The 23,581-nt window shown below is 42.7% G+C and overlaps 1 protein-coding gene and 1 long non-coding RNA gene across 8 annotated transcripts; one reads left to right on the top strand and one right to left on the bottom strand.

Moving 5' to 3' along the window:
• Positions 1–3,322: 3,322 nt before the first annotated feature.
• Positions 3,323–7,548, bottom strand: LOC308638275. The gene is made up of 2 exons (XR_014019806.1): positions 7,380–7,548; positions 3,323–5,701 (listed from the first exon to the last, which is right to left on the bottom strand). It is a non-coding gene; the product is annotated as an uncharacterized lncRNA (long non-coding RNA).
• A 4,052-nt stretch (positions 7,549–11,600) lies between these two features.
• Positions 11,601–22,580, top strand: ZNF350 (zinc finger protein 350). Of its 7 annotated transcripts, none has more exons than XM_081275561.1 (5): positions 11,601–11,722; positions 14,083–14,197; positions 15,100–15,226; positions 15,486–15,578; positions 20,325–22,580. In XM_081275561.1, the coding sequence occupies exons 3-5, from the start codon at positions 15,193–15,195 to the stop codon at positions 21,686–21,688; spliced, it is 1,491 nt and encodes a 496-aa protein (XP_081131687.1). In that variant the 5' UTR covers positions 11,601–11,722; positions 14,083–14,197; positions 15,100–15,192; the 3' UTR covers positions 21,689–22,580. The 7 variants fall into 7 exon arrangements, with proteins under 7 accessions (XP_081131687.1, XP_081131690.1, XP_081131686.1 ...); XM_081275564.1 differs by lacking the exon at positions 14,083–14,197 and adding an exon at positions 13,964–14,043; XM_081275560.1 differs by having other exon boundaries at positions 13,964–14,197.
• Positions 22,581–23,581: the final 1,001 nt, after the last annotated feature.

Raw genomic sequence — 23,581 nt, 5'->3', positions numbered from 1 at the left:
TTCATCAAAGGAAACATACAGGAGAGAGGCCCTATGGATGTAGTTATTGTGGGAAAGCTTTTGCCCACTTGTCAATCCTTGTTAAACACAAGAGAATTCACAGGTAGTTATTCTGCTAGTTGTAGGCCCTTGAGATAATATAATAAATACAAAGAATAATAACTTTGATGTAAAGTATATGGTGGTATACTTAGGGATCAATTACCTCATTCATGTTCCATATTGTATGAAACAACTATATACAATCAGTCTTCACAAAAGCATTTCGGGACATTATATGATGGCTAAAAAGTGTATACTCAGATAAATCCCACAAATGTGACAGACTACAGAAGCCTTCAGTTGAGAGAGAGACTTCATCTCCCTAGGTTCATTCCCCAATTCTGAAAAAAGATTATCAAAAAATTATGGGTTATGGATGAAATATCAGCTGATAGAAATATGATAAACACGGGAAAGTCTTTGCCCAGAAATTAAGACCTTAATAGATTGAGAGTGTCGACACTAGCGAAATGCTTTTCTATGGCAGGGTTTGTAGTATTTTATTGCATCACTTGTGAGGAAATCAATATGAATATATTTGAATGTAGAGAACCTTTTGTGAAATATTAAGAGATGATAATGAGGGAAAGAAGCCCTAGCAAAATGATGAAAGAAGTCTTTTTGTCACAAGTCTGTCATTACATGATAAGCTCTTCCATTTCTTTGATTCTGAGTTTAGAATACTTGAAATGGAATATATTAATAAAGTTTTATAAGTAGTATTAAGCAGTGTATGAAGTCAATATAAAGTCAGGCATGGTGGTGCACACTTGTAATCCCAGTGATTTGGGAGACTGAGGCAGGAGGATTACAAGTTTGAGACCAACCTCAGCAATACACTTAGACACTGATTCAGGAAAAAAAAAAAAAAAAAAGAAGATTGCAGATGTTTCCCAGTGCCCCTGGGTTCAATTCCAAGTACAAGAAAAGAATATAACCAAAACTTATAAGTTTTATTCAGAAATAATAAATTTAGATTCACAAAAATCTTACCAAAATAAAGAGTTTCTAAAGGCCCTTAACCAGCTTCTCCCAAAGATAACATCTTATATAACCACTGTTCATTATCAATTACAGGAAATTATTGCCATACTGTTGACTAATAGAATTTATTTGATCACCAGTTTTAACGTTTTGTTTTTAAGTTTAGGGACATTTTATGATATGTAACAACAACAATCAAGAACATAAAGTCACATCAGCAAATTCCTACATGAATTTTTATAGTTGCATACTTTCCCAACTGCGGCAGTCTGGCTGGGCACAATTCAGGAGCCACTTGTCAAAAGAAACAAACTTTATTTTTAGAACCACACACGCCAAACCACACAGCTCTTCAGGAAAACCTTCAGAGCCCAACTGCCACCACAGGCTTCCCACAAGCCTCTCCACCTTCCCCACTTCTCCTGCTCTTGAGGCCCATTGGCTGGGTTGTGTGGGCAGAGCCAAAAAAAAGTCCCCCAATGAGCAGCTCCGTGGTCTGAAAGGGCGGGGAAACAACCCAATGAGCATCACTGCAGAGGAGCCAATCAGTTGGCAGCTAGAAGTTTGCTGGGGCCGCTGTGAGCCAATCATCAGTTGGCAGCTAGAAGTTTGCTGGGGCCGCTGTGAGCCAACCATCAGCTGGCAGCTAGAAGTTTGCTGGCAGCTGGAAGTTTGCTGGGGCCCCTTTGGCTGTGGCTCTCAACACCCAACTTTTTTAATTTTGGGGTGGGGTGGGGTGAAGGTATTGAGGACCAAACCCAGGGCCTCACACATACTAGTCAAGTGCAATACCACTAAGCTATCCCAACCCTTTTTATTTGATTTTGGGACATGGTTTTGCTAAGTTGCCCAGGTTGTGCCTCAATATTTGTAATCTAGCCAATTTGGTGTCCTGAGTAGTTGGCTTTATAGGGATGCCATCCTGCTTGGCTCCCCACCTCACCCCTGGCAATCAGATTTGTTAATATATGTAATTTTTTCATTTGTACAGTGTTATGCAAATAGAAGAACACATCATGTACCTTTGGAGATTTGAGTATTTAACCTTAAGCAAATTATCCTCAGTCCCATCCTGGTTGTTCTTTTTGCTGGTGGGTAATATATTTCATATAGATATACAACAGTTTACTCTTCTATTTGCCCACTGATGGACATTAGGGTTTTTGTCAGATTTTTTTGCTATTATAAATAAAGATGCTGCAAACATTCTTGTACCAAGCATTTGTAAGCACAAATTTCATTTCTCTAAGATGATTATGAAGAGTTTGAATTTTGGGTCCAATGTTGAGAATCAATTTTATGTTGCCCAACTATTTTCCACAGTGCCTGTTCAATTTTCCAACAGGAATATATGAGAAGTTTGATAGTTCCATGTTCTTGCACTTGCCCCTACCATGTGTTATTTAGTCATTGTATTATGTAAGTAGTGCTGTCTCATAGAGACCTTAATTTATATTTTTCTAATTTTTGTTGTTGTTTGCTTTTGTGTTTTGCTTGTGCAGTCCTGCACATTCTAGGCAAGTGTCCTACCACCAAGCTATATCCCTTGTACTTTTCTTTTCTTTATTTCTTTTTTTTTTTCTTTTTCTTTTGAGACATGGTATTGCCTAGTCTGGTTTTGAACTTGAGATCCTCTTGCCTTAGCCTACCAGGTCATTGGGAGTACAGGTGTGGGCCACTGTACCCAGCTCCTGTAATGGGTTTTTGATATTATTTTTTCATGTGCTTGTTTGCCTTCCAAGTATCTTTGATGAAGTGTTTACTCAAATCGTTTGTCCATTTTTTAATTAGGATGTTTGTTTCCCTAGTATGACATTTAGAGATGTTTTTAAAGAGGTTTGTATGCTAAGTACAATTTTCTTGGACATATCACTTACAAATATTTTCCCCAGATGTGGTATATCATCCCCCCCCCAGGAATATAAAAAATATTAAATCCAAATTACATTTTTTCTTTTATGAGTTATAATTTTGATGTCATATCCTTGAATTCATTACCTAGCTGTATCATGATTATTTTCTCCTGTACTTTACAAATGTAGTTTTGCTTTTAATATTTTAAAACTATGATCCATTTGGAGTTAGTTTTTGGATAGGAGTTGAGGGTTAGGTTTCATTTTCTTTGCCTATGATTTATACAGTTGGTCCAACATTATTTTGAAATTACTGTTTTTTTCTCATTAAATTGACCTTGCACATTTGTAAAAAGCGGTTATATTTTGACTACTTCTTGACTCTTCCATTGATGAATTTGTTGTTTCACCAATAACACTAGCAGTGATAGTCATAAAATCAAGGTTCTAAATTTCTTTGAAAGTAGTTTTATTTATTCCAGTTTCTTTGTCTTTCCATACTTTTTAATTAAGCAGAATTTATTTTATTTTTTTCTAATTCTTCTTTTTAAATTAATTATTTTTTATTATTTCTTACATACATCACACTAGAGGAGAGCATTACATTCGTAATAATTAAGCAGAATTTATATCCAAGATCTTCAAAGACTATTACAAACACAAAGTATCCTTCTAAAAGTATCCCAAATTAAAGACACACTATGAAAGTAAACACATGACATGAAGAATTCTTTTAGGTCTCAACTATTTCACATTTCTTTGTTTTTAACCATTTGTAATGTTCTATATGTACGCCATATTTTAAACATTTTTTAAATGTTTAAATGTATCTTTTAAAAAGTGCAATCACAACTATAAAGGAACTTAAAAAGAGATCAAATCTGTTTCATACATAGATTGGGCAACCTAATATACATCATAACATAAATCTTTCTAAACAAGTTTACTATGAAACATCTGTGTTTAGAGCTAAAATAAAACAATATTCTCATTTAGAAAGAATCAAGGCATCGTTTGATTAGTAAGTCTATTCCTTCTCCCAATTTTATGCTTTCTTGTCTTCATTTAGTAATTGCAGATTTATGATAGAACAAATTTTATTATAGTATAAAAATCTTAGGAACAACAAATTACAAATATTCCATTTGTTTTTAACAAGTGTTTTCCTTCCTAAAATGTAAACATCCAGTAAATAAAACATACATGATATCCTAAGTACAGCAACACCAACAACTCACTCATTAAAGCAGTGTATGTTGGTATATTTGGTGGTAACATTGTTTATCTTAGTACAAAGCACTTCACCAGGAGAACCAGGCATTTATTATTTGAGCAATTCTATTTCTTCACTCAGTTTCCATATTTGTAGAAAATCATTAATTACTGTAGAATTTTGTCTGTAAGAGCAGGACACAGGAAGGTCTGAAATACCCCAGTCATTTGCCTAAAGAAAAAGCGCAGGATCTGGGCTCTCTGAAGGGGCTGCTTTTGGCTGCAACACTGGCCAGCAGAGCATCCTTGCAGGTATTCTGCAGGTGGTACTGCTGCAGCAGCCTGAGAGACCCTGGTCCTCCAGGTGGCCTCCAGCTTGAGCTGCTTCGCCAGGTGCTGCGGGTGCTTGCACTGGCCCCTGAAGCCTTGGCAGCCGGTGGCACTGAGCCCTCCAGATAAACTTTAAAATATGCTTGTGTATATCTAATTTTTTTGTTTTATTGAAATTGCGTTCAATGTATTAAATGAAAGTGGGTTGATGTAGCATCTTTATTACATTGAGTCTTCTGACTATGAGCATGCTATAGTGCCATCTATCCAAGCTGGCGACCTATGCTGGGGTCACAAAACCTGACTACTCCAATAACAAAAAACGTCGAAGAAAACACGCAAATACACAGAAGTACCTTTTCAAAATCCAGGGATGGCTCCTGACCTTAGGGGTCAGTGGAAAGGGAGAGAACCACTGGAATTCTTTATTCTTACATAGGGGACACACAAGGGGAGGACCCATGGAACATTCTTTCCCCAAAAGGGCAAAGGAGTAGGATTTCTAAGGAACAGGTGAGTGTAGCTCAACCCCACCAGGTGACGCCTACTCCTGGAGCCAGCCTCATTAGTAAAAGCCCAATGTATTTCAGAGTGCAATAACTGCTCAGGACTCCTTTACTCAGGACTTAAAGGTGTGTACATAGCTCTGTCCAGAGCAGCTCCCAACAATGCTGTCTTGCTATTTGATTAATTCTTGCTCTTACATAAATAAAAAAAAGCTTTTTAGCTTATAGCATACATATCCTGTATGTTGTTAGAAGTTTACCTGAAGGTATCATTTATAGAGCCATTGTAAATGCTCCTATGTTCATGGTTTCATCTGTGTTAAACTTGCACCCTATCATATTGCTAAACTCATTTACTTTTGTAGACTCTGCTATTTCAGCTGTGTTATTTCAGCACTAACATTTCTATTGGTTTCTTTATTACATTTTCTGTCTTACTAAGATTTTCTATCAAGCCATTATTCTCTTATTTTCCTTTAAACCATTCAACATGGTTTTCTTTAGGTCTTTAAATATATTTATCATTTGACTTTAAGTCATTGCTATTTCTATCATTGAAACCCACTCAATTCATTTTATTAATAGCATTGTTTCCTGAGTATTAATGATTCTTCACTGTTTATTTGCAAGGATATATATTTTTGGGGTCAATACTTAAATATTTTTTCATCTCGTATAGTATGCACATGGAAACACATTATAGGTGCTGGGCAGATCCAAGCTTCCATAACACAAAGCACTATGTAGAGTGCAGAGCAGGGGAGGAGAGATTGCCTGTGGGAGGAACATAGCTGAATTTTAGATCAAACTGGAGATAACAAATTCAAATAATTGAGAACTGATTGCAGTACCTTTGATATTCCTCTGATTCAGGTCTTAAACCAAAGAGAAAACCAAATTGTTTTATACTGAGAATTTTGAATTGCATGCATGCATGTGTGCATAGTAGATTTGTTCTTTTGTAGAATGTTCTGCTTTTTCCTCATAAATAAATATCACCCTTACTTATATATGTTGAAATTCTGTATTAAGTCTGCAGATTGTTTTCATGAGATGTCCATGATTTACATAATCACCTGCATATGTATATTTATATTTCATAAAAGTTGGTATTTGCCCCCTTATACAAACTTTACTTGGCTAACACAACAAACTCGAAGGCTACAGACAAGGAACATTTCGTAGTTCAACTGTGCAGGTCGAAGGGTGGACTGCTTGGTTTGAGCTGGCCTGCCCTGGCCTGAGTAGCCTAGATGGTCTTGATCACATATCTAGGCCTCAGATGGAATGGATAGGGGCAGTATTGACAGTCTGTCATTCTCCAGGAGGCTGGCTTGGGAGTCATCATCTTGAACAACATGTACATAGAACTGCATCACCACCCTCTCATTCCTAGAATTGACAACTCTTCCAGTTGTGCACAGATCAAATGTGTCTACCCTGCTCCATCTTAAAACCTGAGTAGGACTCCAAACCATTAGTGCAGAAAGCACCCAAGAACCATCAAGCCCTTGCCCCTTGCCCTGGTAACATGAGGATAGTGCAAGCACCAGGAGAATGCAGCTCCACCCTGGCTCCACCTCTACTCCAGTCCCTAGCAACTGTCCTCTATGATTATCAACACCCCACATCAAGGGGGTCTCTTGGAAGATGGCCTGCACTTTCCCTTGAATGCTTATTACTTGCTGTACTGCAATGGCACTTCTTATTCTTCCTTGAACATGTATCTATTTCCCTAAATAAACCTCCATCTATGACTAGGACTGGTGTGTGCTGAAATTCTTTTCTGGCATATGTGCCAAGAACCCTTCTGGTCCTCAGTCAAGTTTCTCCTTCTCTTAAGTCCTCATATCTTTCTTTGGAGAAATATCTTCTCCTGTGACAGTTACACTTTACATGTTATTATTCTTATATGTATAAAGTGTCTAACTCAGCTACAAATTAAAGTTTATAGGGTTGTCCTACTCTCAAAAGAGTCCAATTTTTGGAAAAATCTCATGACCTCCATCAAAAGAGTAATTGGGTGGTGGGTTTGTCAGACAAATGTGGAAATATTTACTCCCAACCTGTGGCTGCTGTTTCCACTTTCTTAAATATGCTTAACAGCACAATAGTTTTTTTTTTTAATTCCTATTTATTAATTTCACGGCTCATCCGATAGTGTCTTGTCTTGGAACTAACCCACTAACCCAGTTCATAAAGGTTATTGCCTTTGTTCTCCTGTAAACTTTAACCATTTATCCCCACCCCCACCCCCTGTATTGCTAGGAATTGAATCCAGAGCCTCATGCTCTACCACCGAGCCACATTCTCAGCCCTTTCAATTTTATTTTGAAACAGGGTAGAGTTGCCCAAGTTGGCCTCAAACTTATATTTTTCCTGCCTTAGTCTCCCCAGTAACTGGAATTATAGTCGTGGGCCACCTAAACTTTTCTGTCCCTCTTCTGCTTACCTTCTGGTTTTTTGCATGTAGATATCCGATTATCCCAACAACATAGCTGAAAAGTCCGTTCCACTGCATGGTCTGGACACTCGGGTCACACCTCCGGACCCTGCTCCCCGACTCACTCCTTCCATGGGCTCCAGGCCTCCCGCCAGCTGCACCCCTGGGGCGTGGAGCCGCTTCCTGCGAGCCCTTTCCCGCCCACGCTTCCCGAGATGTCTGCTTAGGGACGTCACTGTTCCTTTCCGGAGGCGGTCTCTGCTCCCGGGCACCCGACCTCCTACTGGGCAGACGTACTACTACGCTGGACAGCCGCTGAACGCAGTTCAGTCGGCCCTGAGTCCCTGGACAGCCACCCGTTTTCACGCCACACGTTTTCACGCCACACGTTTTCTGCCAGTGTAGAAGTGCCAGGAAATGAGGCAATTCTGCGTTTCCTCCTTTGGCCGTTCAGAGCGCCTGCTCCCACGAGGCCTTTGGGCCCCCTACGTCAGCAAACATGGCCACCGCCGCGGGCCCACGGCCACCTGGGCGCGGCCATGTTACCTGCGGGGAAACGCCGGAAGTCCGTTGCGTCAGTGCGTCGTTGAAGAGTTTCTACCCCCCTCGGCCGCCGTAGGCTGACGGAGCGCTGGGTGGGGGTCCTGAAGTAGAAGCCGGTCGCCCAATTGCAGCGATGAGGCCACCGTAGGTCTGGAGAAAGTCACGTCGGTGTGTGTTTTTATCCCTGGAAGTCTTGTCCCCCTGGAGGCCTTACGTAGGCGGGACAGCCAGGTTCTTGTGGGAGGGCGGTGAGGTGGAGGCGTTGGCCGCGGGGCTGTGACCCGCCGCTCGGGGTCGCGGTCCCGGGTCGCAGGGCGCTGCGGGGCTCCGGGGCGGAGCGGAGTGGCTGTGGGAGGCTGAGGCCGCAGAGCGCGGCTCGTGCGATGCCCCGTTTGTTCCTTTGCAGTAGCTGCTGGCCGACCTGGCCGTCGCCTTCAGGTCTCAGTAGCGACTCTGCGGCCCTCCCGCCTGGCAGCCGCGCTTTCTGCTCTGCCGACGGAGTCTGTCACGCTGGGGGACCTGGCCGGGTGACCACAGCGCAGTTCATTAGCGGTTCTCGTTGGGTCTGACCCCGTCACGGTGGGTCCAGTTCCTACTCATGCTGCTGATGGTGTCTGAAAAGAACCTTCATTTTTTCCTACTTTGTTACGTTGGTGATCTATTTTTATGCTGGCTTGGCTCAACTCTTCAGGACAGCGTGGGAAAATAGGGTGGCAGAGCACATTCTGGTTTTGTTGCCTACCCATAAAATTCATCTCCTTTATTGTCTGGAGTTAACATTGTCCCTGGAGGTAGTGTTATGCCAGATTCGTGGGACCCCAATCGACCTCCAGGAACCGAATCCCATGCAAGCACACAAGAGTCTTGATTGCAAGCTCCAGCCTGGACTCACAACCGTTCAGACGCAGCGGTCTGGAGGAGTGAGTCCTGGCCCTTAGTTCAGTGAGATTTTATAGGTTTTGGGGGGTACTCTCTGCATCACAACATCACACAGCAAATCATTCCATACCGCTGGAAAGTCAGACAACAACTCTTAACATTGACTAGCACATTCAATGGAGGGAACAAGTTGGGTAGGGGTGATTGGTTAGTACAAGAGGGGGATTCCTTTCAACTGATTGGTTTAGGCCAGGAGGGGTGTACGTGGTAAACTACAAGGTTTCCCAACATGTTATCAACCACCATAAACTACTGGGGGGGTCATCTGGCATCCCAGGTATTTTTCCCAGTCTTATGCTGATTGGAGGTTGCTAGGGGGGTTGCTATGGGTCCTCACCTAGCCTGACCTAGTCAGGGACACTTGGCACCTCAGACCTCTCCTGTTATTTACAAACAACTCAGCAGGGTGGGTATGTGCCTAGGAGTGCTCTGTGGGTTTTTCCAAGGACAAGAGCCACGCCCCCTTCCTTAGGACAGGCCTTGAGGTAGAAGCTGCTGTTATTTATTTATTTTTAAAAATGGAGTCACATCAATTTCTCAGTAGGATCGTAGAATCATGACTTCATCCAGGTCTTCAAATGTGATGACATAAAAGTGCTGGTTTATTATTTCAAGACATAAACAGTCCGAATCATGGCTTCCATTAATACTTATACTTTTTTTGTTAGTACCATTTCCCTCTCTCTTTTGGTCTCTCTACAAATTTATATATTTTATGGGTCTTTTCAGGCACGTTTTTGGTATTGTTAAGCTTTTTTTTTTTTTGGTTAATTTTTCTAAATTTATATTTTAAAATGTACAATTTAATGATCACAAAAGCATATATATAAGCAGTCATTGTCCACATGAAGAAATAGACCATTACCAGCACCTTAGTGGTGTTCTGTGCACCTTTTCCCATCCTTGGTCATGGGTAATTACTGTAGCACTTTTGGCTTTCCTTAATAATTTGTAAATTATATAACGAATATAATTATTGCCCATCTTGATAATTAATTGAGTGTTGCAAACTTTGAACTGTGTATCAATGGCATAGTGCATCTTTTTGTGTATGCACACAGGCTTTTTCTCAGTATTGGTGAGAGTTTCATGTTGTTGCACATAGGTTTGTTTTCCTTGTTCTGTAGCAAGGGAAAGTCAAACTTAGTCATTATTCTGGGACTTGCAGTTTACATAAGGTCATTTGCATATGCTTTTTTTTGTTTTCATTTTACAAGTCTCTAAAGATGTAAAAAATGATGGGATGGGGTGGGGAGGAGAGATATTTGGGACTGAATTAGAACAAAATATATTGTGTGCTTTTACTGTTATGTCAAAATGGATTCTACCATTATGTATAACCAAAAAGAACCAATTAAAAAAATAAGTAAAAATGTAAAAATCATTTTTGCAGGTTGGACCAAAGGTTGTAGTTTTTCTGTCTTGGTCCACTACTTGAATAATGTTTTTTCCTATGACTAATTAAATTTGTATTGCTTGCAGTTTGGATTATTATGCATATTCCTATAATGAAAAGTTTTGTAAATATTTTCTGATTCAAATGTGCCCTTATTTGGGGAGAGGTGGGTAATAGATACCTATCGCAACACAGGACTAAACCAGTCAGGGTCACATGGTCAGGCCAAATATCTTAGTAAAACAGAAATGAACTTTTCATAACTTTGTGATGAGATAGCTCCCAATCTTAGGAAAGAATTAGGTTAGGTTCATCAGGTCACTCCAGGAGAACTGGGCTGGCACAAAATAAAGACAGAGAGAGAGAAGTACCTTTTTCTTTGGGTTCAGTAATGGTTCCTCTGACCCAGCTCCCACAAAGGAGGCAAGGTAGGCAAGAAAGAGAGGGCGCATACCTTGGATGTGGGCTTTATTGGGCGAGGCTGTTTGAAAGAACATTCCATTCATATAAAGCAGAGGGGTAATGTTGCAAGTGGCAGCCCACTCCCACTGGGTAATGTTCACTCCCAAAGCTGTGCTCCTCTGCTGAGTGGAAATAGGGATCCATGTGCCTCCAGGTGAGGGAAGCCAGTCTCCACATTTCCATTGCTCAGCTCCTATGTGGCAGCTCCTGAAAGATACCTAAAGGTGTATTCCCCAGAAAGAAATTTTGCTGTGTTGCAGGGTGTGTGTCACTTAGATCCAAGCAGTCATGCCAAAATGTTTTCCAAAGTGGTTGTGCCTTGTGCTGTTCTCCTAGCAGAGTATCATTTGCTTTATGTGGCCTGCTTATACCATTTTTTCCATACTGTAATAACATTGATAAAGTCTCCAATATTATATTTTGAAAGAATTATCGGTTTGCTTCTCCCACTGAGGTTGGCATTTGACTGCACAGTGGCTTTTGTGTGTGTGGTAAGCTGGATTTCAGCTGTCCTGCCAACTCCAGTGCGAAGCTGGGGTATTTGAGCACAGCTGCTCCCGAGACGTGGAGCGGGGATGGGTCTCATTTCCCACCTTTCGCAATTGTCCCACTTAAACCTCACAGAATTAAGGCACAGCACTATCACGTTCAGAATCTGAGGCTTCATGGCCAGAGATACCAAATCTCATGGGGCACCAGATATAGGGATGGCCAGCAATAGGGGGTCATTGTGTTAAGATGAGTGCCTAGCGGCAGTGACAGTACCAGACTCCGAGGAAATGTGCCATCAAATGGATTTTCTCTTCAAACCACAGGTCCTGACTCCTCAGAACCAAGACAATTACATGAAGGAGGAAGTTTCAAGATTGCAGCATTAGCATTTCTGGGGACAGCTTTGATTGAAGAGTGAGGTTTCTGAATAAGCATTTAGAGCAGGTCTGGAAGACCCCAAGGCAGAGCATCCCAGTGACCAGCTGTTTTCCAAGAACAGAAGAAAATGATCCAGTCCCAGGTAACTGACTTGGGTTGTCCTCATCTTTTCATTTCTTCCCTAAAAGATTTGTAGAAGTTTATTTTAAAAAATACCAATTCAGTTAATCTGAAAAGTATAAATTTAAAAAGTAGGCTCTGGAAAGGAGTACAATCTTCATTATTATTATTGCTCTTATTATCACTTTTTTGAAGTGTGTGTATGTAGTACTGGGAATTGAGTCCAGGAGTGCTCTACCATTGAGCTACACACCAAAGTCCTGTTTAATTTTTTGAGACAGGGTCTTACCAAGTTTCTGAGACTTGTCTTAAACTTGCGACCTTCCTGCTGAAGCCTCTCAAGTCAGCAGGTGGGATTGAGGTGTGTGTTCATTGTGCCCAACTTACTTGTTTTTTTCGAGATGGTGGTCTTGCTATGTTGCCTGCACTGACACCAAACTCCTGGGCTTGCGTGATCTTTCTACCTCAGCCTTCCAAGTAGCTGGGACTACAGATGTGTGCCCCCCACTGCTGGCTTAAATGGGCAGAGTAGTATATGGGAGATGGTGTTCATAAGATACACACCAAATTTGGTGTTCATAAGATACACACCAAATTAATAACTGTGGGATGTCAAATGAGACTGGAGGGTACTGTATGTTACATGAGCTCTCAGCTTGCATTTATCTCTGACAGCCATTGCCACGAGAGATTCGTTTTTATTTGTGTGGTGTGCACTGATCTTGAGTAGAAAAACAGGTTATTTTCTGTACTGCTAGAATAATGCACTCTGATCTTCTCCAGAAGGAACTGGGATTTGATGTGATCTGCATCCTCCAGACTGTTCTCAGTGTAAGCATGGTTTCTTATTCCTGCTTTTGTCATTTTAAAAGGAATCATGCTGCCAATATTTACTGTACTATTCTTGCCTTTTATTTATCAATACATGCCAGTCTAAACACCTTTTTGACTGGCTGCACTGTCCTCTAAGTGATGTGTGTGCCATGATTTAGCTGTTCTGCTGCTCTTGGACATTTAATTAACTATTATTACAGGCCAAGCACATCTCTGGTAGTGCCTTTTTATGAAGATATGTCAGTATTTTTGAAGGTGGCCACAGAGAGGTCACTTGATGAAAGTGCTCATTCTACATTTTAATGGATGTTTCTCTTTGCTGTTCAGAGTGACTGGCCATTCTATTTTATGGGCATTGTAGCCTGATGTTTAAAAGCGTTAGCTCCAAGCCACTGCCACTGTCATGCTGTGTAAAAAATATATATTTTGTTTTTTGGCTTTGACTCCTGGCCAGAGATCCTAAAACTATTGTAATTTCTTTCATGATAAGAACAACCGGAGTCTCTTTGTTATATTTATATGTCCTTGGCTCTTGAAACAGCTCTGGAGGTGACAGTTATCTGTTATTTACAATCTGAGTTTATGTTGATGGGGTGACTTGGAAAGCTCCTAAGGAGAGCTTGGGTGCCTGGGGAACCAGCTGATGAATAGAGGGTTGGCGCTTCAGCCCCACCCCACATCCTCTCCTACCTCTGAGGAATAGAACGTTGGAGACTGACTTAGTCACTGGTGGCCAGTCATTTAATCAGCTATGCCTAGGTAATGAAGCTTCCATAACAACATGAATAAGCAGAGTGTGGTTATGCACATCTGTAATCCCAGCAATTTGTGATACCGAAGCAGGAGATTGCAAGCTTGAGTTCAGCCTCAGCAACTTAGAAAGGACCTAAGCAACTTAGGGACTCTGTCTCAAAAACAAAAAGGACTGGGAATATGATTCAGTGGTTGAGTACCACTGGGTTCAATCATCAGTACCCCCAAGCTCCCAACACAAATAAATTAACAAATTATCAAGTCAAGGAAGGGATCAAGGGACCCTCTGACTTATACCTGGTCAGTCAGAACTATGGTAGGCCCAGTTGTGCCTGTATAATGACATTAGGTCAGTGATGGGCCTCAGGTAATTCGGGAGGCTCCTCACACGTGATTTGAGTCACCTCCCTGGCTGGGTGAGAGGTACTTAGACACAGCCGTGTCAGAGCCTTCCCCACCCTTCTCCAGGTCCAAGGGCTTGTCCGTGCAGAGACGCGTCCGGCCACTGCCCCGAAGAGCCAATCATCGCCCCTGACCTTGGGATGCTGCCCCCTTTAACCTTCATTGGATGGGATTTTCCCTGGAATTTTTGTTCCCCAATGAAAGCCCACTCCCTGGCATGTTCTCTCTCTCTCTCTCTCTCTCTCTCTCTCTCTCTCTCTCTCTCTCTCGCTAGTCTCTTCTGTAAACCTTGCCACCACATTAGGTGGCTGGTGGCAGGAGCTAGGAGAAGCCGTCTCGGAGCTGGTATTAAAGGTAATGAGAGTCTTGTCTCTTTAATTTAAAACTCCCTAGCAATTACTTATGAATCGAACCTTCTTTCATGAAGCCAGAGCTGGTCGCATGGCAGAATATACCACTCATAAGATTATATTGCCTGGTGATGTCCTAGCTGTCTCAGGTTGTATAGGTAAGTATGCTCAGTTTTGTTTGCACAGAGATGAAATTGCCTGACTGATTTTTGGAGAACATAGTCCTGTTGTTAAGCAATTCATGACTGTGTATGTGTAATATATAAAGATGGTGTTTCTAAGTTAGCAAGAAGATTTAAGTACTATCCAATTGCCGGGTTTCTGTTCTCGCGACTAAAAGGCTCAGGGGTCACTCCAGTTGAACTGGGCTGACTGGGCTGTGCAAAATAACCACACAAGAGACACAAATACCTTTTTCTTTGGGGTCGCTGTGACGGCTCCTCTGACCTTAAGGGTCTGCAGAAAGAGAGAAAGCGAGAGTATGCACTGACCTCTTTTATTGAGGAGAAGCTATTCAAATGAGGCAAGGGGTCAGGTTTCAGGGGCTGAGTCTATCTTCATGATGTCCACTGTCAGCAGGTGGACTGACACCTGGGTAGGCCACACCCAAGGGCATAGTAAGAGAAGGGGACACACGCAAGGCACTTCCATGGAAGATTCTATCCTATACAGGGCAAGGGGTTATACTACAAAGGAACAGGTGAGCATAGCTTCACTCATGGGGCTGTAGCAAGACACACCCATGCACAAGACACCGACCCTCAGGCCCAAGAAGTGTGGGAAAGCTCTGCCACATCTCTTCAACTGAGCGCCTCAACAGCCAGCCGGGGAGTGTGACCCAGTCACGTGTAAGGTTGGTCTCCCACATCCAATATAGAAACATCTCACTGGATGAATAGATGATGACTCATGTATAATTATAGACTATTTTATTAGTATTTTACTCCTGCACTGTATTAAATACCAACAACAACTTGGTAGATAGATGCAAACTAAGAAGGGGAAGTGAGCAGAAAAACTAACATCCCATATCATCACAAGGAAATTGCCTCATTGACAGGAGTCGCTGACGCTGGAGGATGTGGCCGTGAAGTTCACCTGGGAGGAATGGCAGTTCCTGGGCCCTGCTCAGAAGGACCTGTATTGGGACGTGATGTTGGAGAACTGCAGGAACCTGGTGTCCGTGGGTGAGGATGGCTGCCCTGTGCAGCTCAGAGGGTGCCAGTCTGTGGCCTTTTCTTTCTCAGTGTCTGAAAGCCTTGGAGGTCCTGTGATGTCTCAGTCCCTCTCTGGTTCCAGACAAGAGGGTGTATTGTGCTCCCTTCTGAGAGCAAAGCCTTTGCTTTGCAGATGTAAACTACGTAGTTCCTAAAATAGAACATTACCTCCTGTTGACAGATCATAGCCCAGTTTGATGAACCTAAGACTGTCATTTCCCATGAACAGGGTGTCAAGCCAGCAAACCTGATGCCCTCTCCAAGTTGCTAGGAGGAGAACCGAGTACAGTGGAAGATGCAACCCATGAGGCAAACAGTCCAGGTGAGAGGGAGAGCAGCTGTGGAAGGCGGGGTGAGCAGCACCTCCCACGTCTGCCTCTCAATGCAGACCTTCTCTTTGGAGGGATTTGGAGAAAATCATCCTCTTTACCTCTTCTGGGAGCTGATTATTCCTTATTAATCAATGTCCTTAAGTTGGCATAATATTCTTCCTACAAGTCCCAGATATTCCCTTCTTCATACCCTTCCAGTTCCGGTGCTATGAAATTGCACCTTCCAAGTCCTTCTCCAGAGAGAAAACTCTGAATCCTTCTTGACTTCTGACTGCTGCACCTCCCACCCCATTGGGGTGCTGCCTGAGGAAGCCTGTCACTCATCGTGCCTTGGCCCCAAGCCTTTCTTCACTTGGAGGTTCTCAAACCCTGTGTTTTCTATTTTCTTATCTGTTCTCACCCTTTAAAATCTCTTTCACTCTAATGAGTTAAGCTCCTTCTGTTCCCAGAGCAGACTCCAAGCTAACATGTCCTGGTGTCATCTAGCACAGATATCTTGTTCTCTGTGAATCCCTGATAGTTCCTGATTTGGACCTCAAGTCTGCCTAGAGTTCCTCTTTCTGCAGAGTGAGAATCATCATCTCTCCAAGAAAACCTTCTTGAGTTTAGCTTCTCCTTTTTTTATGCATCCTAAGTTCCAGCCATCCAGATATTACCTCACATGTCCTCTTCCTGTGTTTCTTTAATGAAAGGTCTAACTGTTCATGGTGAATTTCTAACTAGAAAAGATTTTTTCGTTTTTTCTTTTCCTTCCTTCCTCCCTCCCTCCCTCCCTCCCTCCCTCCCTTCCTTCCTTCCTTCCTCCCTCCCTCCCTCCCTCCCTTCCTTCCTTCCTTCCTTCCTTTTTGGTACTGGGGATTGAACCTAGGGGTACTTTATCACTGAGCCACATCCCTAGCCCTTTTTACTTTGAGGCAGGGTCTTGCTAAGTTGCACAGTCTGGCTGTGAACTTGTAATCCTCTGTCTCAGCCTTCCACATAGCTGGGATTTCTGGTGTGGGCTGTTGGCCCTGCTAGAAAATATATTTTTCACAAGCTGCACTTGAAGGTTCAGCCTGAATCAGATGCTAACTTATGTGTTTTCAACGATTCCTTTGTGTTTTTACTAATTTTGAGCTTTCTTCTAGTTCCTATGGGTCTTACCATCATATTTGCTTTTGTTTTCTTTCCTATTATAGTTCTGATTGCACTAAGTCGCCATTAACCATGTTACTTGTCACAAGACATTGAAGTTCTTCTTTCAGTCATTTATTTGATAGGGTGTCATCTTACTCGCACAGATTTCCTTATTCTAAATTCTCCCACTGTGTTTCATATGTGATTACTTTCTTGATTCCTTCCTTTAAAAATTATCTTTTGGTAGCTCAGTGTATGCTGAGCAGCATAACAGGATAACAGCAGCAAGAAAAACAAACAGTGGATGAGCCACTGTCATTCTAAGAAGCCAAGAGATAAAATAAGGCAGAGCTATGGGACAGAACAAGCAGGTCCAGGGCTGATCTTTTAGGAAGGGGACCAACTCTTGGATGAGGTGCTGTTGAGCCAAGAGAGGTGGAAGCTAGCAGGCTGCTGACTTGGAGGAGGAGTGGGTGCTGATCGTATCTGGGTCTGCTTACAGAGGCAGGTGGAATTCACCCCGAGCTGTCTACCTGTATCGTAGGGTGAGGGAATAGAAGAGAGAAAGGGTGGTGCTGACCAGGTTGGCAAGAAAAGGGGAGCTTGTGTTTACTGTGGTGCAGACGACCTACAGAGGAGGAGATTGGTTTGGGGAATTTAGGAGATTGTAAGGTAGACATGTTTGATAGTGTCCAAGAAGAGCCCTCTGCTGCATTGGATTTTGCCCAAGTTATTCAGGGAGAGGCCAGGCCTGGAGAAGGAATTTTCTACTGATGAAATCTGCCCAAAGGGGAGGAAAGCCATAAGGAAAAGAAGAGCCAAGGGCACTTAGAAGTTAGGTGAACCCAGGCGTGGTGGCACAGCCTGTAATCCTAGCTACTCAGGAGGCTGAGGAAGGAGGGTCTCAATTTGGAGGCCAGCCTGTACAACTTAGACTCTGTTTCAAAATAAAAAATATAAAGGGCTGGGGATGTAGCTCATTGGTAGAGCACCCCTGGGTTCCATCCCCAGGACCAGAAAAGGAAAGAAAGATCAGTTGAGAACTGAGTGAGGTGGGCTGAGAGAGCACAAGAGGTCAGGCTGGGAGTTCTCTGTGTCCTGCTGGCTGTGAGACTGTGGGGACATTTCCAGGTAGTGTGATCTTTATTGCTAGGCTGGCTGTGGCAGATTGTATGGTTCTAGTTGATGGTGGAGTTGTAGACTGTAGGTTTCCTGTTCTACATTTTTCTAGCTTCCCTTTTCTTCTCAGGTGAAGAATCCTTCTGTCCTGTTCCCAGTGAAGTTGACGTAAAGCTGCCATGACCATGATTCAGAAAGAGGCGGTCCATTCAGATACTGACCAAAGCCGGGCGACATCGGTGCAGAATTGTGGGATGCTGCTGTTAGTGGAAGGTTGAGGGCTCAGGGAACCTGAAGAAGGTGGACCCTACCTGTCCAGGAGCAGCATGAAGAGGGGCAGCACATCCTGTTAGTGCAGCTTGGTCCTCTACCCTGTCATGATGTTCCCTGAGGGCCACTGCTGCCCTCCTTCTGTGGGAATAGACGGGGTGTTGCAGCTGGGCCTGTGGGCAGGGTGTCACCCAGAGGAAGTTTCCCATGACTGTGAGACAGCACTTTGAGAAAGCTGGTTGAAGGTCGTGTCAGGAGGAAGAAGGCGAGTTACGAGACAGGGACCCAGGAGCTGTCCCAGGGACAGGGCCGAGTGTGGAAGAATCTGACTTGCCCCTGGGCTACTTGTTTCAGTCACCAGTGTCCCCTGTCAGGATGAGCAACCTGGTTTCCTCCAGGGGACTTCTCCTAGTTTCCAAACTCTAAATGTAGAATGGCTACAGCCTGGCCCTGCATCGTCTTCGTCTTTGAGTCCACATGTTCTCTGAAGGTGGTCTTATCCTGTTCTTTTTATTTACTAAAGTTTTCCAAATTCATCTCTGCAGTTGAAGCTTTTCTCAAGGTTTATGGATCCTTCAAATTCCCCATGTCTACACCTGGGCATGTGGTGGCCTTGACAGGCTAGCAGTTCTGTCTCCCCATTCTGTGTGCAGTGATTTGTCTCTCTTTAAAGGCACTACTGCTGGGTGTGATGGCGCACACCTGTAATCCCAGTGGCTTTGGAGGCTGAGACAGGAGGATTGTGAGTTCAAAGCCAAACTTAGCAACTTATCAAGGCTCTAAGCAACTCAGTGAGACCCTGTCTCTAAATTAAAAAAAAAAAAAAAAAGGGTTGGGGACATGGCACAGTGATTGAGTGCCCTTGGGTTCAATTTATTAAATGCAGTGCTACTTGGGGCTTCGGGCCAGAGAGTGTGCCCTGGTTCCTTTGTTCTTTCCTCCCCATGTGCAGCCATGACTCCCCGTGAGCCCCGTCTTACCTGATGCACTTCTGTCCATCTCCACTGCTCCTTCCAACACCTTGCACAGTCTGCAGCTGCTCCTTTCTTTGCTATTTTAAGTATTTTACCCAGCATTGGTGTGGGCTCTGTGGACACGGGAATGTGTTTGTGAACCCGCAGAATTGGCACTGAGCCTGGCACCCGGTGGGCGTTCAGCAGGATCTGTGGAGTGGATGTATTGCTCCCTCCAACCTCTAGTCTCTATCTCTGCTGATACTTGATGCTCTCTCCATGTTTTAAAAAGCATCTACATCTGTATTTTTTCATGAATCATCTAACCTTGTGTCCATCATTAACTTTTGGTTTGTAGTTGTTTTCTCCCAGTACCCAATCAACTGAGTTGTGTTTACACTCTTTTGATAGTGTTGTCATTAAAGAGAGACCTTAGACCTAGGTGATTTTAAAAAAATTATTTTTAATTTAAATTATTTATTTATTTTAGTTTTTATATATGATGGCAGAATGCAATTCAATTCGTATTACGCATATAGAGCACAATTTTTTCCTGTCTCTGGTTGTTCACAAAGTAGATTCACACCGTTTATGTCTTCATACATGTACTTAGGGTAATGATGACTATCTCATTCCACTGTCTTTCCTACCCTCATGCCCCCTCCCTTCCCCTCCCTCCCCTTTGTCCTATCTAAAGTTCCTCCATTCCTCCCACACTCCCCCATCCCTCACCATTATGCGTCAGCATCCTCATATCAGAGAAAACATTTGGCATTTGTTTTTTGGGAGTTGGATTACTTCACTTAGCATAATATTCTCCAACTCCATACATTTACCTGCAAATGCCATGATTTTGTTCTCTTTTAATGCTGAGTAACATTCCACTATGTATGTATACCACATTTTCCCTATCCATTTATCTACCGAAGGGCATCTAGGTTGGCTCCATAGTTTAGCTATTGTGAATTGTGCTGCTGTAAACATTGATGTGGCCATGTCCCTGTAGTATACTGTTTTTAAGTCCTTTGGGTATAAACTGAGGAGTGGGATAGCTGGGTCGAATGGTGGTTTCATTCCAAGTTTTCCAAGGATTCTCCATACTGCTTTCCATATTGGCTGCACCAATTTGCAGCCCCACCAGCAATTTTTTTTTTTTATGAATGTGCCTTTTACCCCACATCCTTGCCAACACTTATTGTTGTTCACATAGGTAATTTTTAAAAATGCTTTTATTCCAGATCAAGGTGATAGAAAACTCACTGTTCTTTTCTTTCATAGAAATCTGGGAAATTCGTGATCATCTACCAAAACTCTTACAGAGAGAAAGCAAGGTGAACAGGATGGTACAGTGGCATGAACACAGTGCCTTTGAAAATTCTGTTCATCAGCACAGAGCTCAGTTTCTACTAAGGCAAAAGCATGGTATATTTAACTTACATGAAAAAAGTATGAAACCAAACTTACCTTTGGTTGACCAGAGCAGACACTGTGAAATAAAGAACTTTGCTGAGATTTCTAGAAATGGGGAATCCTTTCTCCATGTTTCTTGTGAACAATTTCATACTGAAATTAAATTCCCTGAAAATGGAAAACTCATCAGCACTAAATCTCAGTTCACTTGTCCCAAGCCTCAGAATACTCAAAAAGTAGAGAAACCTCATGTATGCAGTGACTGTGGGAAAGCCTTCATCAAGAAGTCTTGGCTGACTGATCACCAGATCATCCACACTGGTGAGAAGCCCCATAGATGTCATCTGTGTGGGAAAGCCTTCTCCAGGAAGTTCATGCTCACAGAACACCACAGAACCCACACAGGTGAGAAACCTTACATATGCACCGAATGTGGCAAAGCCTTTCTCAAGAAATCACGGCTCAACATACACCAGAAGACTCATACTGGAGAGAAGCCCTATATTTGCAGCGAATGTGGAAAGGGCTTCATCCAGAAAGGAAACCTCATCGTTCATCAGCGAATTCACACAGGTGAGAAGCCTTACACATGTGGTGAATGTGGGAAAGGCTTCATCCAGAAGACCTGCCTCATAGCTCATCAGAGATTTCACACAGGGAAGACTCCCTTTGTGTGCAGCGAATGTGGAAAGTCCTGTTCACAGAGGTCGGGGCTCATCAAGCATCAAAGAATTCACACGGGAGAGAAGCCCTTTAAATGCAGCGAGTGTGGGAAAGCCTTCGCCACAAGGCAAAAGCTCATTGTCCATCAAAGAACTCACACAGGAGAGAGGCCCTATGGCTGCAGCGAGTGTGGGAAGGCTTTTGCATACATGTCTTGTCTGGTTAAGCACAAGAGAATACACACAAGGGGAAAACAGGGAGATTCAGGCAAGGTGGAAAACCCCACAGACGGAGACAGCTCATTGCATACCTGTGATGACCACCAGGAGAAGAGCCCTGTTAACACACTGACTACTCAGGTGCCTTCTGAGGCCCCTCAGACAGCAGTGAACGTCAGTGGGCTCCTCACTAACAGGAATTTGGTCTTTGGGGGACAGCCAGTGGCCAGATGTACACCCTCAGGGGACAGCATGGAATTCACACAGGAGAGAAACCTCACAAATGCAGTGAACATGGTTGTGCCCCCAGTGATAAATTACGTATTATATTATGTCACTGAAAACCCATAGGGAGAGGCTCAGATTCAGTTATGTGGGAAAAGATTGAGCGGAAATTTCTAGTTCACTAAATGGCTGAAAGTATATACAGAGAGCAACTATAAAATGCAAAGCTGGGAAAGAGTGATAGATTCATCCTTCCTCAATGCTGTGTTGTTACAGAGGTACAGTGTGATGCTAACCACTCAGACACGTAGGTACCAATTGCTGTTTTGTCAATTAAATGAGTGAAGGATGACTGAGTTTATTTAAATGGAGAAAATATGTACAGAAATGTTTAAATCAACATCTCAAATGTTTCCATGAATGAAAAATCATAAGAGATGGTTGAAGGAAAAGGTTAGAATTGATGTAGGACACACACATCATCTCACTTTCCCCTGACCAATGTGAAGGAGTAACTGAAAACCAGAAAGTCCATGAAACTTGTAGAACTTCTACAGAGGGACTTGTGAAGTGTCAGCCTTCCCGTGAGTTAATGTGTTCACCTAGCAGGTATTTGACACATTCTTCCTTTGTACCTGGACCCGTCCTGGGAGCTGAAGTTACAGAGGCAAACAAAACAAAATGTTTTGTCGCCGGGAGGAGCACTGTGGTAGTTGGGTCATCCTTAAGAGGTATCTTCACACTCCAGCTGTTCTAGTCAGAGAATGTGAACATCTGCATAGGTGACATGGACACGATTCAACTGATGCAAGGGGACACGATGGCTTATAGCTCAAAGAGCATCTCATTTTGAGGGATGAGATGGACTACTTTTTAAAATGTATATTTTGTTAGGGCATTATAATTATATATAGTATTTATAATTATACATAGCTGCTTTATATAATTTTGATCAGTACTTTCTATATATACGTGAAGGTGAAATTTTCTTTGGTACCTTTATAAAAAAATTTTTTTGTTTTAGTTGTCAATGGACCTTTATTTTATTTATTTATATGTGGTGCTGAGAATCAACCCCAGTGACTCACATATGCTAGGCAAACGCTCTACCACTGAGCCACAACCCCAGCTCCTGGTACATTAAAAAATAATAATAGTTTTTAGTTGTAGATGTACACAATGCCTTTATTTAATTAATTATTAATTATGTGGTGCTGAAGACCGAACCCAGTGTCTTACACATGGCAGGTGAGCACTCTACCACTGAGCTACAACTCCAGCCCCTCTTTGGTACCTTTTTATATGCATATAATATGGTTTTGTTAAATTCATTCTATATTTCCTCCCCTTTCCCATCCTCCCTCCCTCCCTCCCTCCCTCCTTTTCCTACTCTGCAGATCTTCCCTCCCTATGTGTTTATGATATTCAGTGCCTGCTGCACCACCTTCTTTACCTTATTTGAGGAAGGACTGCTTTTCATAGTATTTATGCATATTAGAGCACAAAGAATTTGTTTTCTAATGCCCATGCCTTGAAGGTACAAGAGATTGCAAATTGCTATAGTTTTATGGCAATTTAAGTTACAAAAATATTAAAAACAAATTAGAAATTCAGTGCCTCAGTTCCCTGGCCACATTTCCAGTGCTCAGTAGCTATGCATGAGTAATGACTGTCAAACTGGACAGCACAAACAGAGCAAAACTAACCCATTCCCATCATCCCAGAAAGTTTGGAGAGTGCTGGCTCATGTGATTCTCCCTACACAGAAAAACAGAAACTTCATATTTTATTTGGAAAATGAATGAATGAAATGGAAATTTGCCATGCTGTGGCTGTCTTAGAACTCGGTTGGATTCCTGAGTTATTGGAAGAATTCATTCCTTCAGGAATACTGTGAACTGCCATCACTTGGCAAGGTGCTGTGTTACACTCTGGGGACACTCTGGTGAAGCAACAAAGGAATGGCCTTTGTGGACCTTATCACCTAGTGAGGCAGAGAAATAGAAAAATGAATTACAT

The sequence above is a fragment of the Spermophilus citellus genome (genome assembly GCF_964194105.1).
Source record: "Spermophilus citellus genome assembly, chromosome: 18".
Taxonomy (NCBI): domain Eukaryota; kingdom Metazoa; phylum Chordata; class Mammalia; order Rodentia; family Sciuridae; genus Spermophilus; species Spermophilus citellus.
The sequence above is the reverse complement of the archived record's forward strand: the minus strand, read 5'-3'. Positions and strand labels throughout refer to the sequence as shown.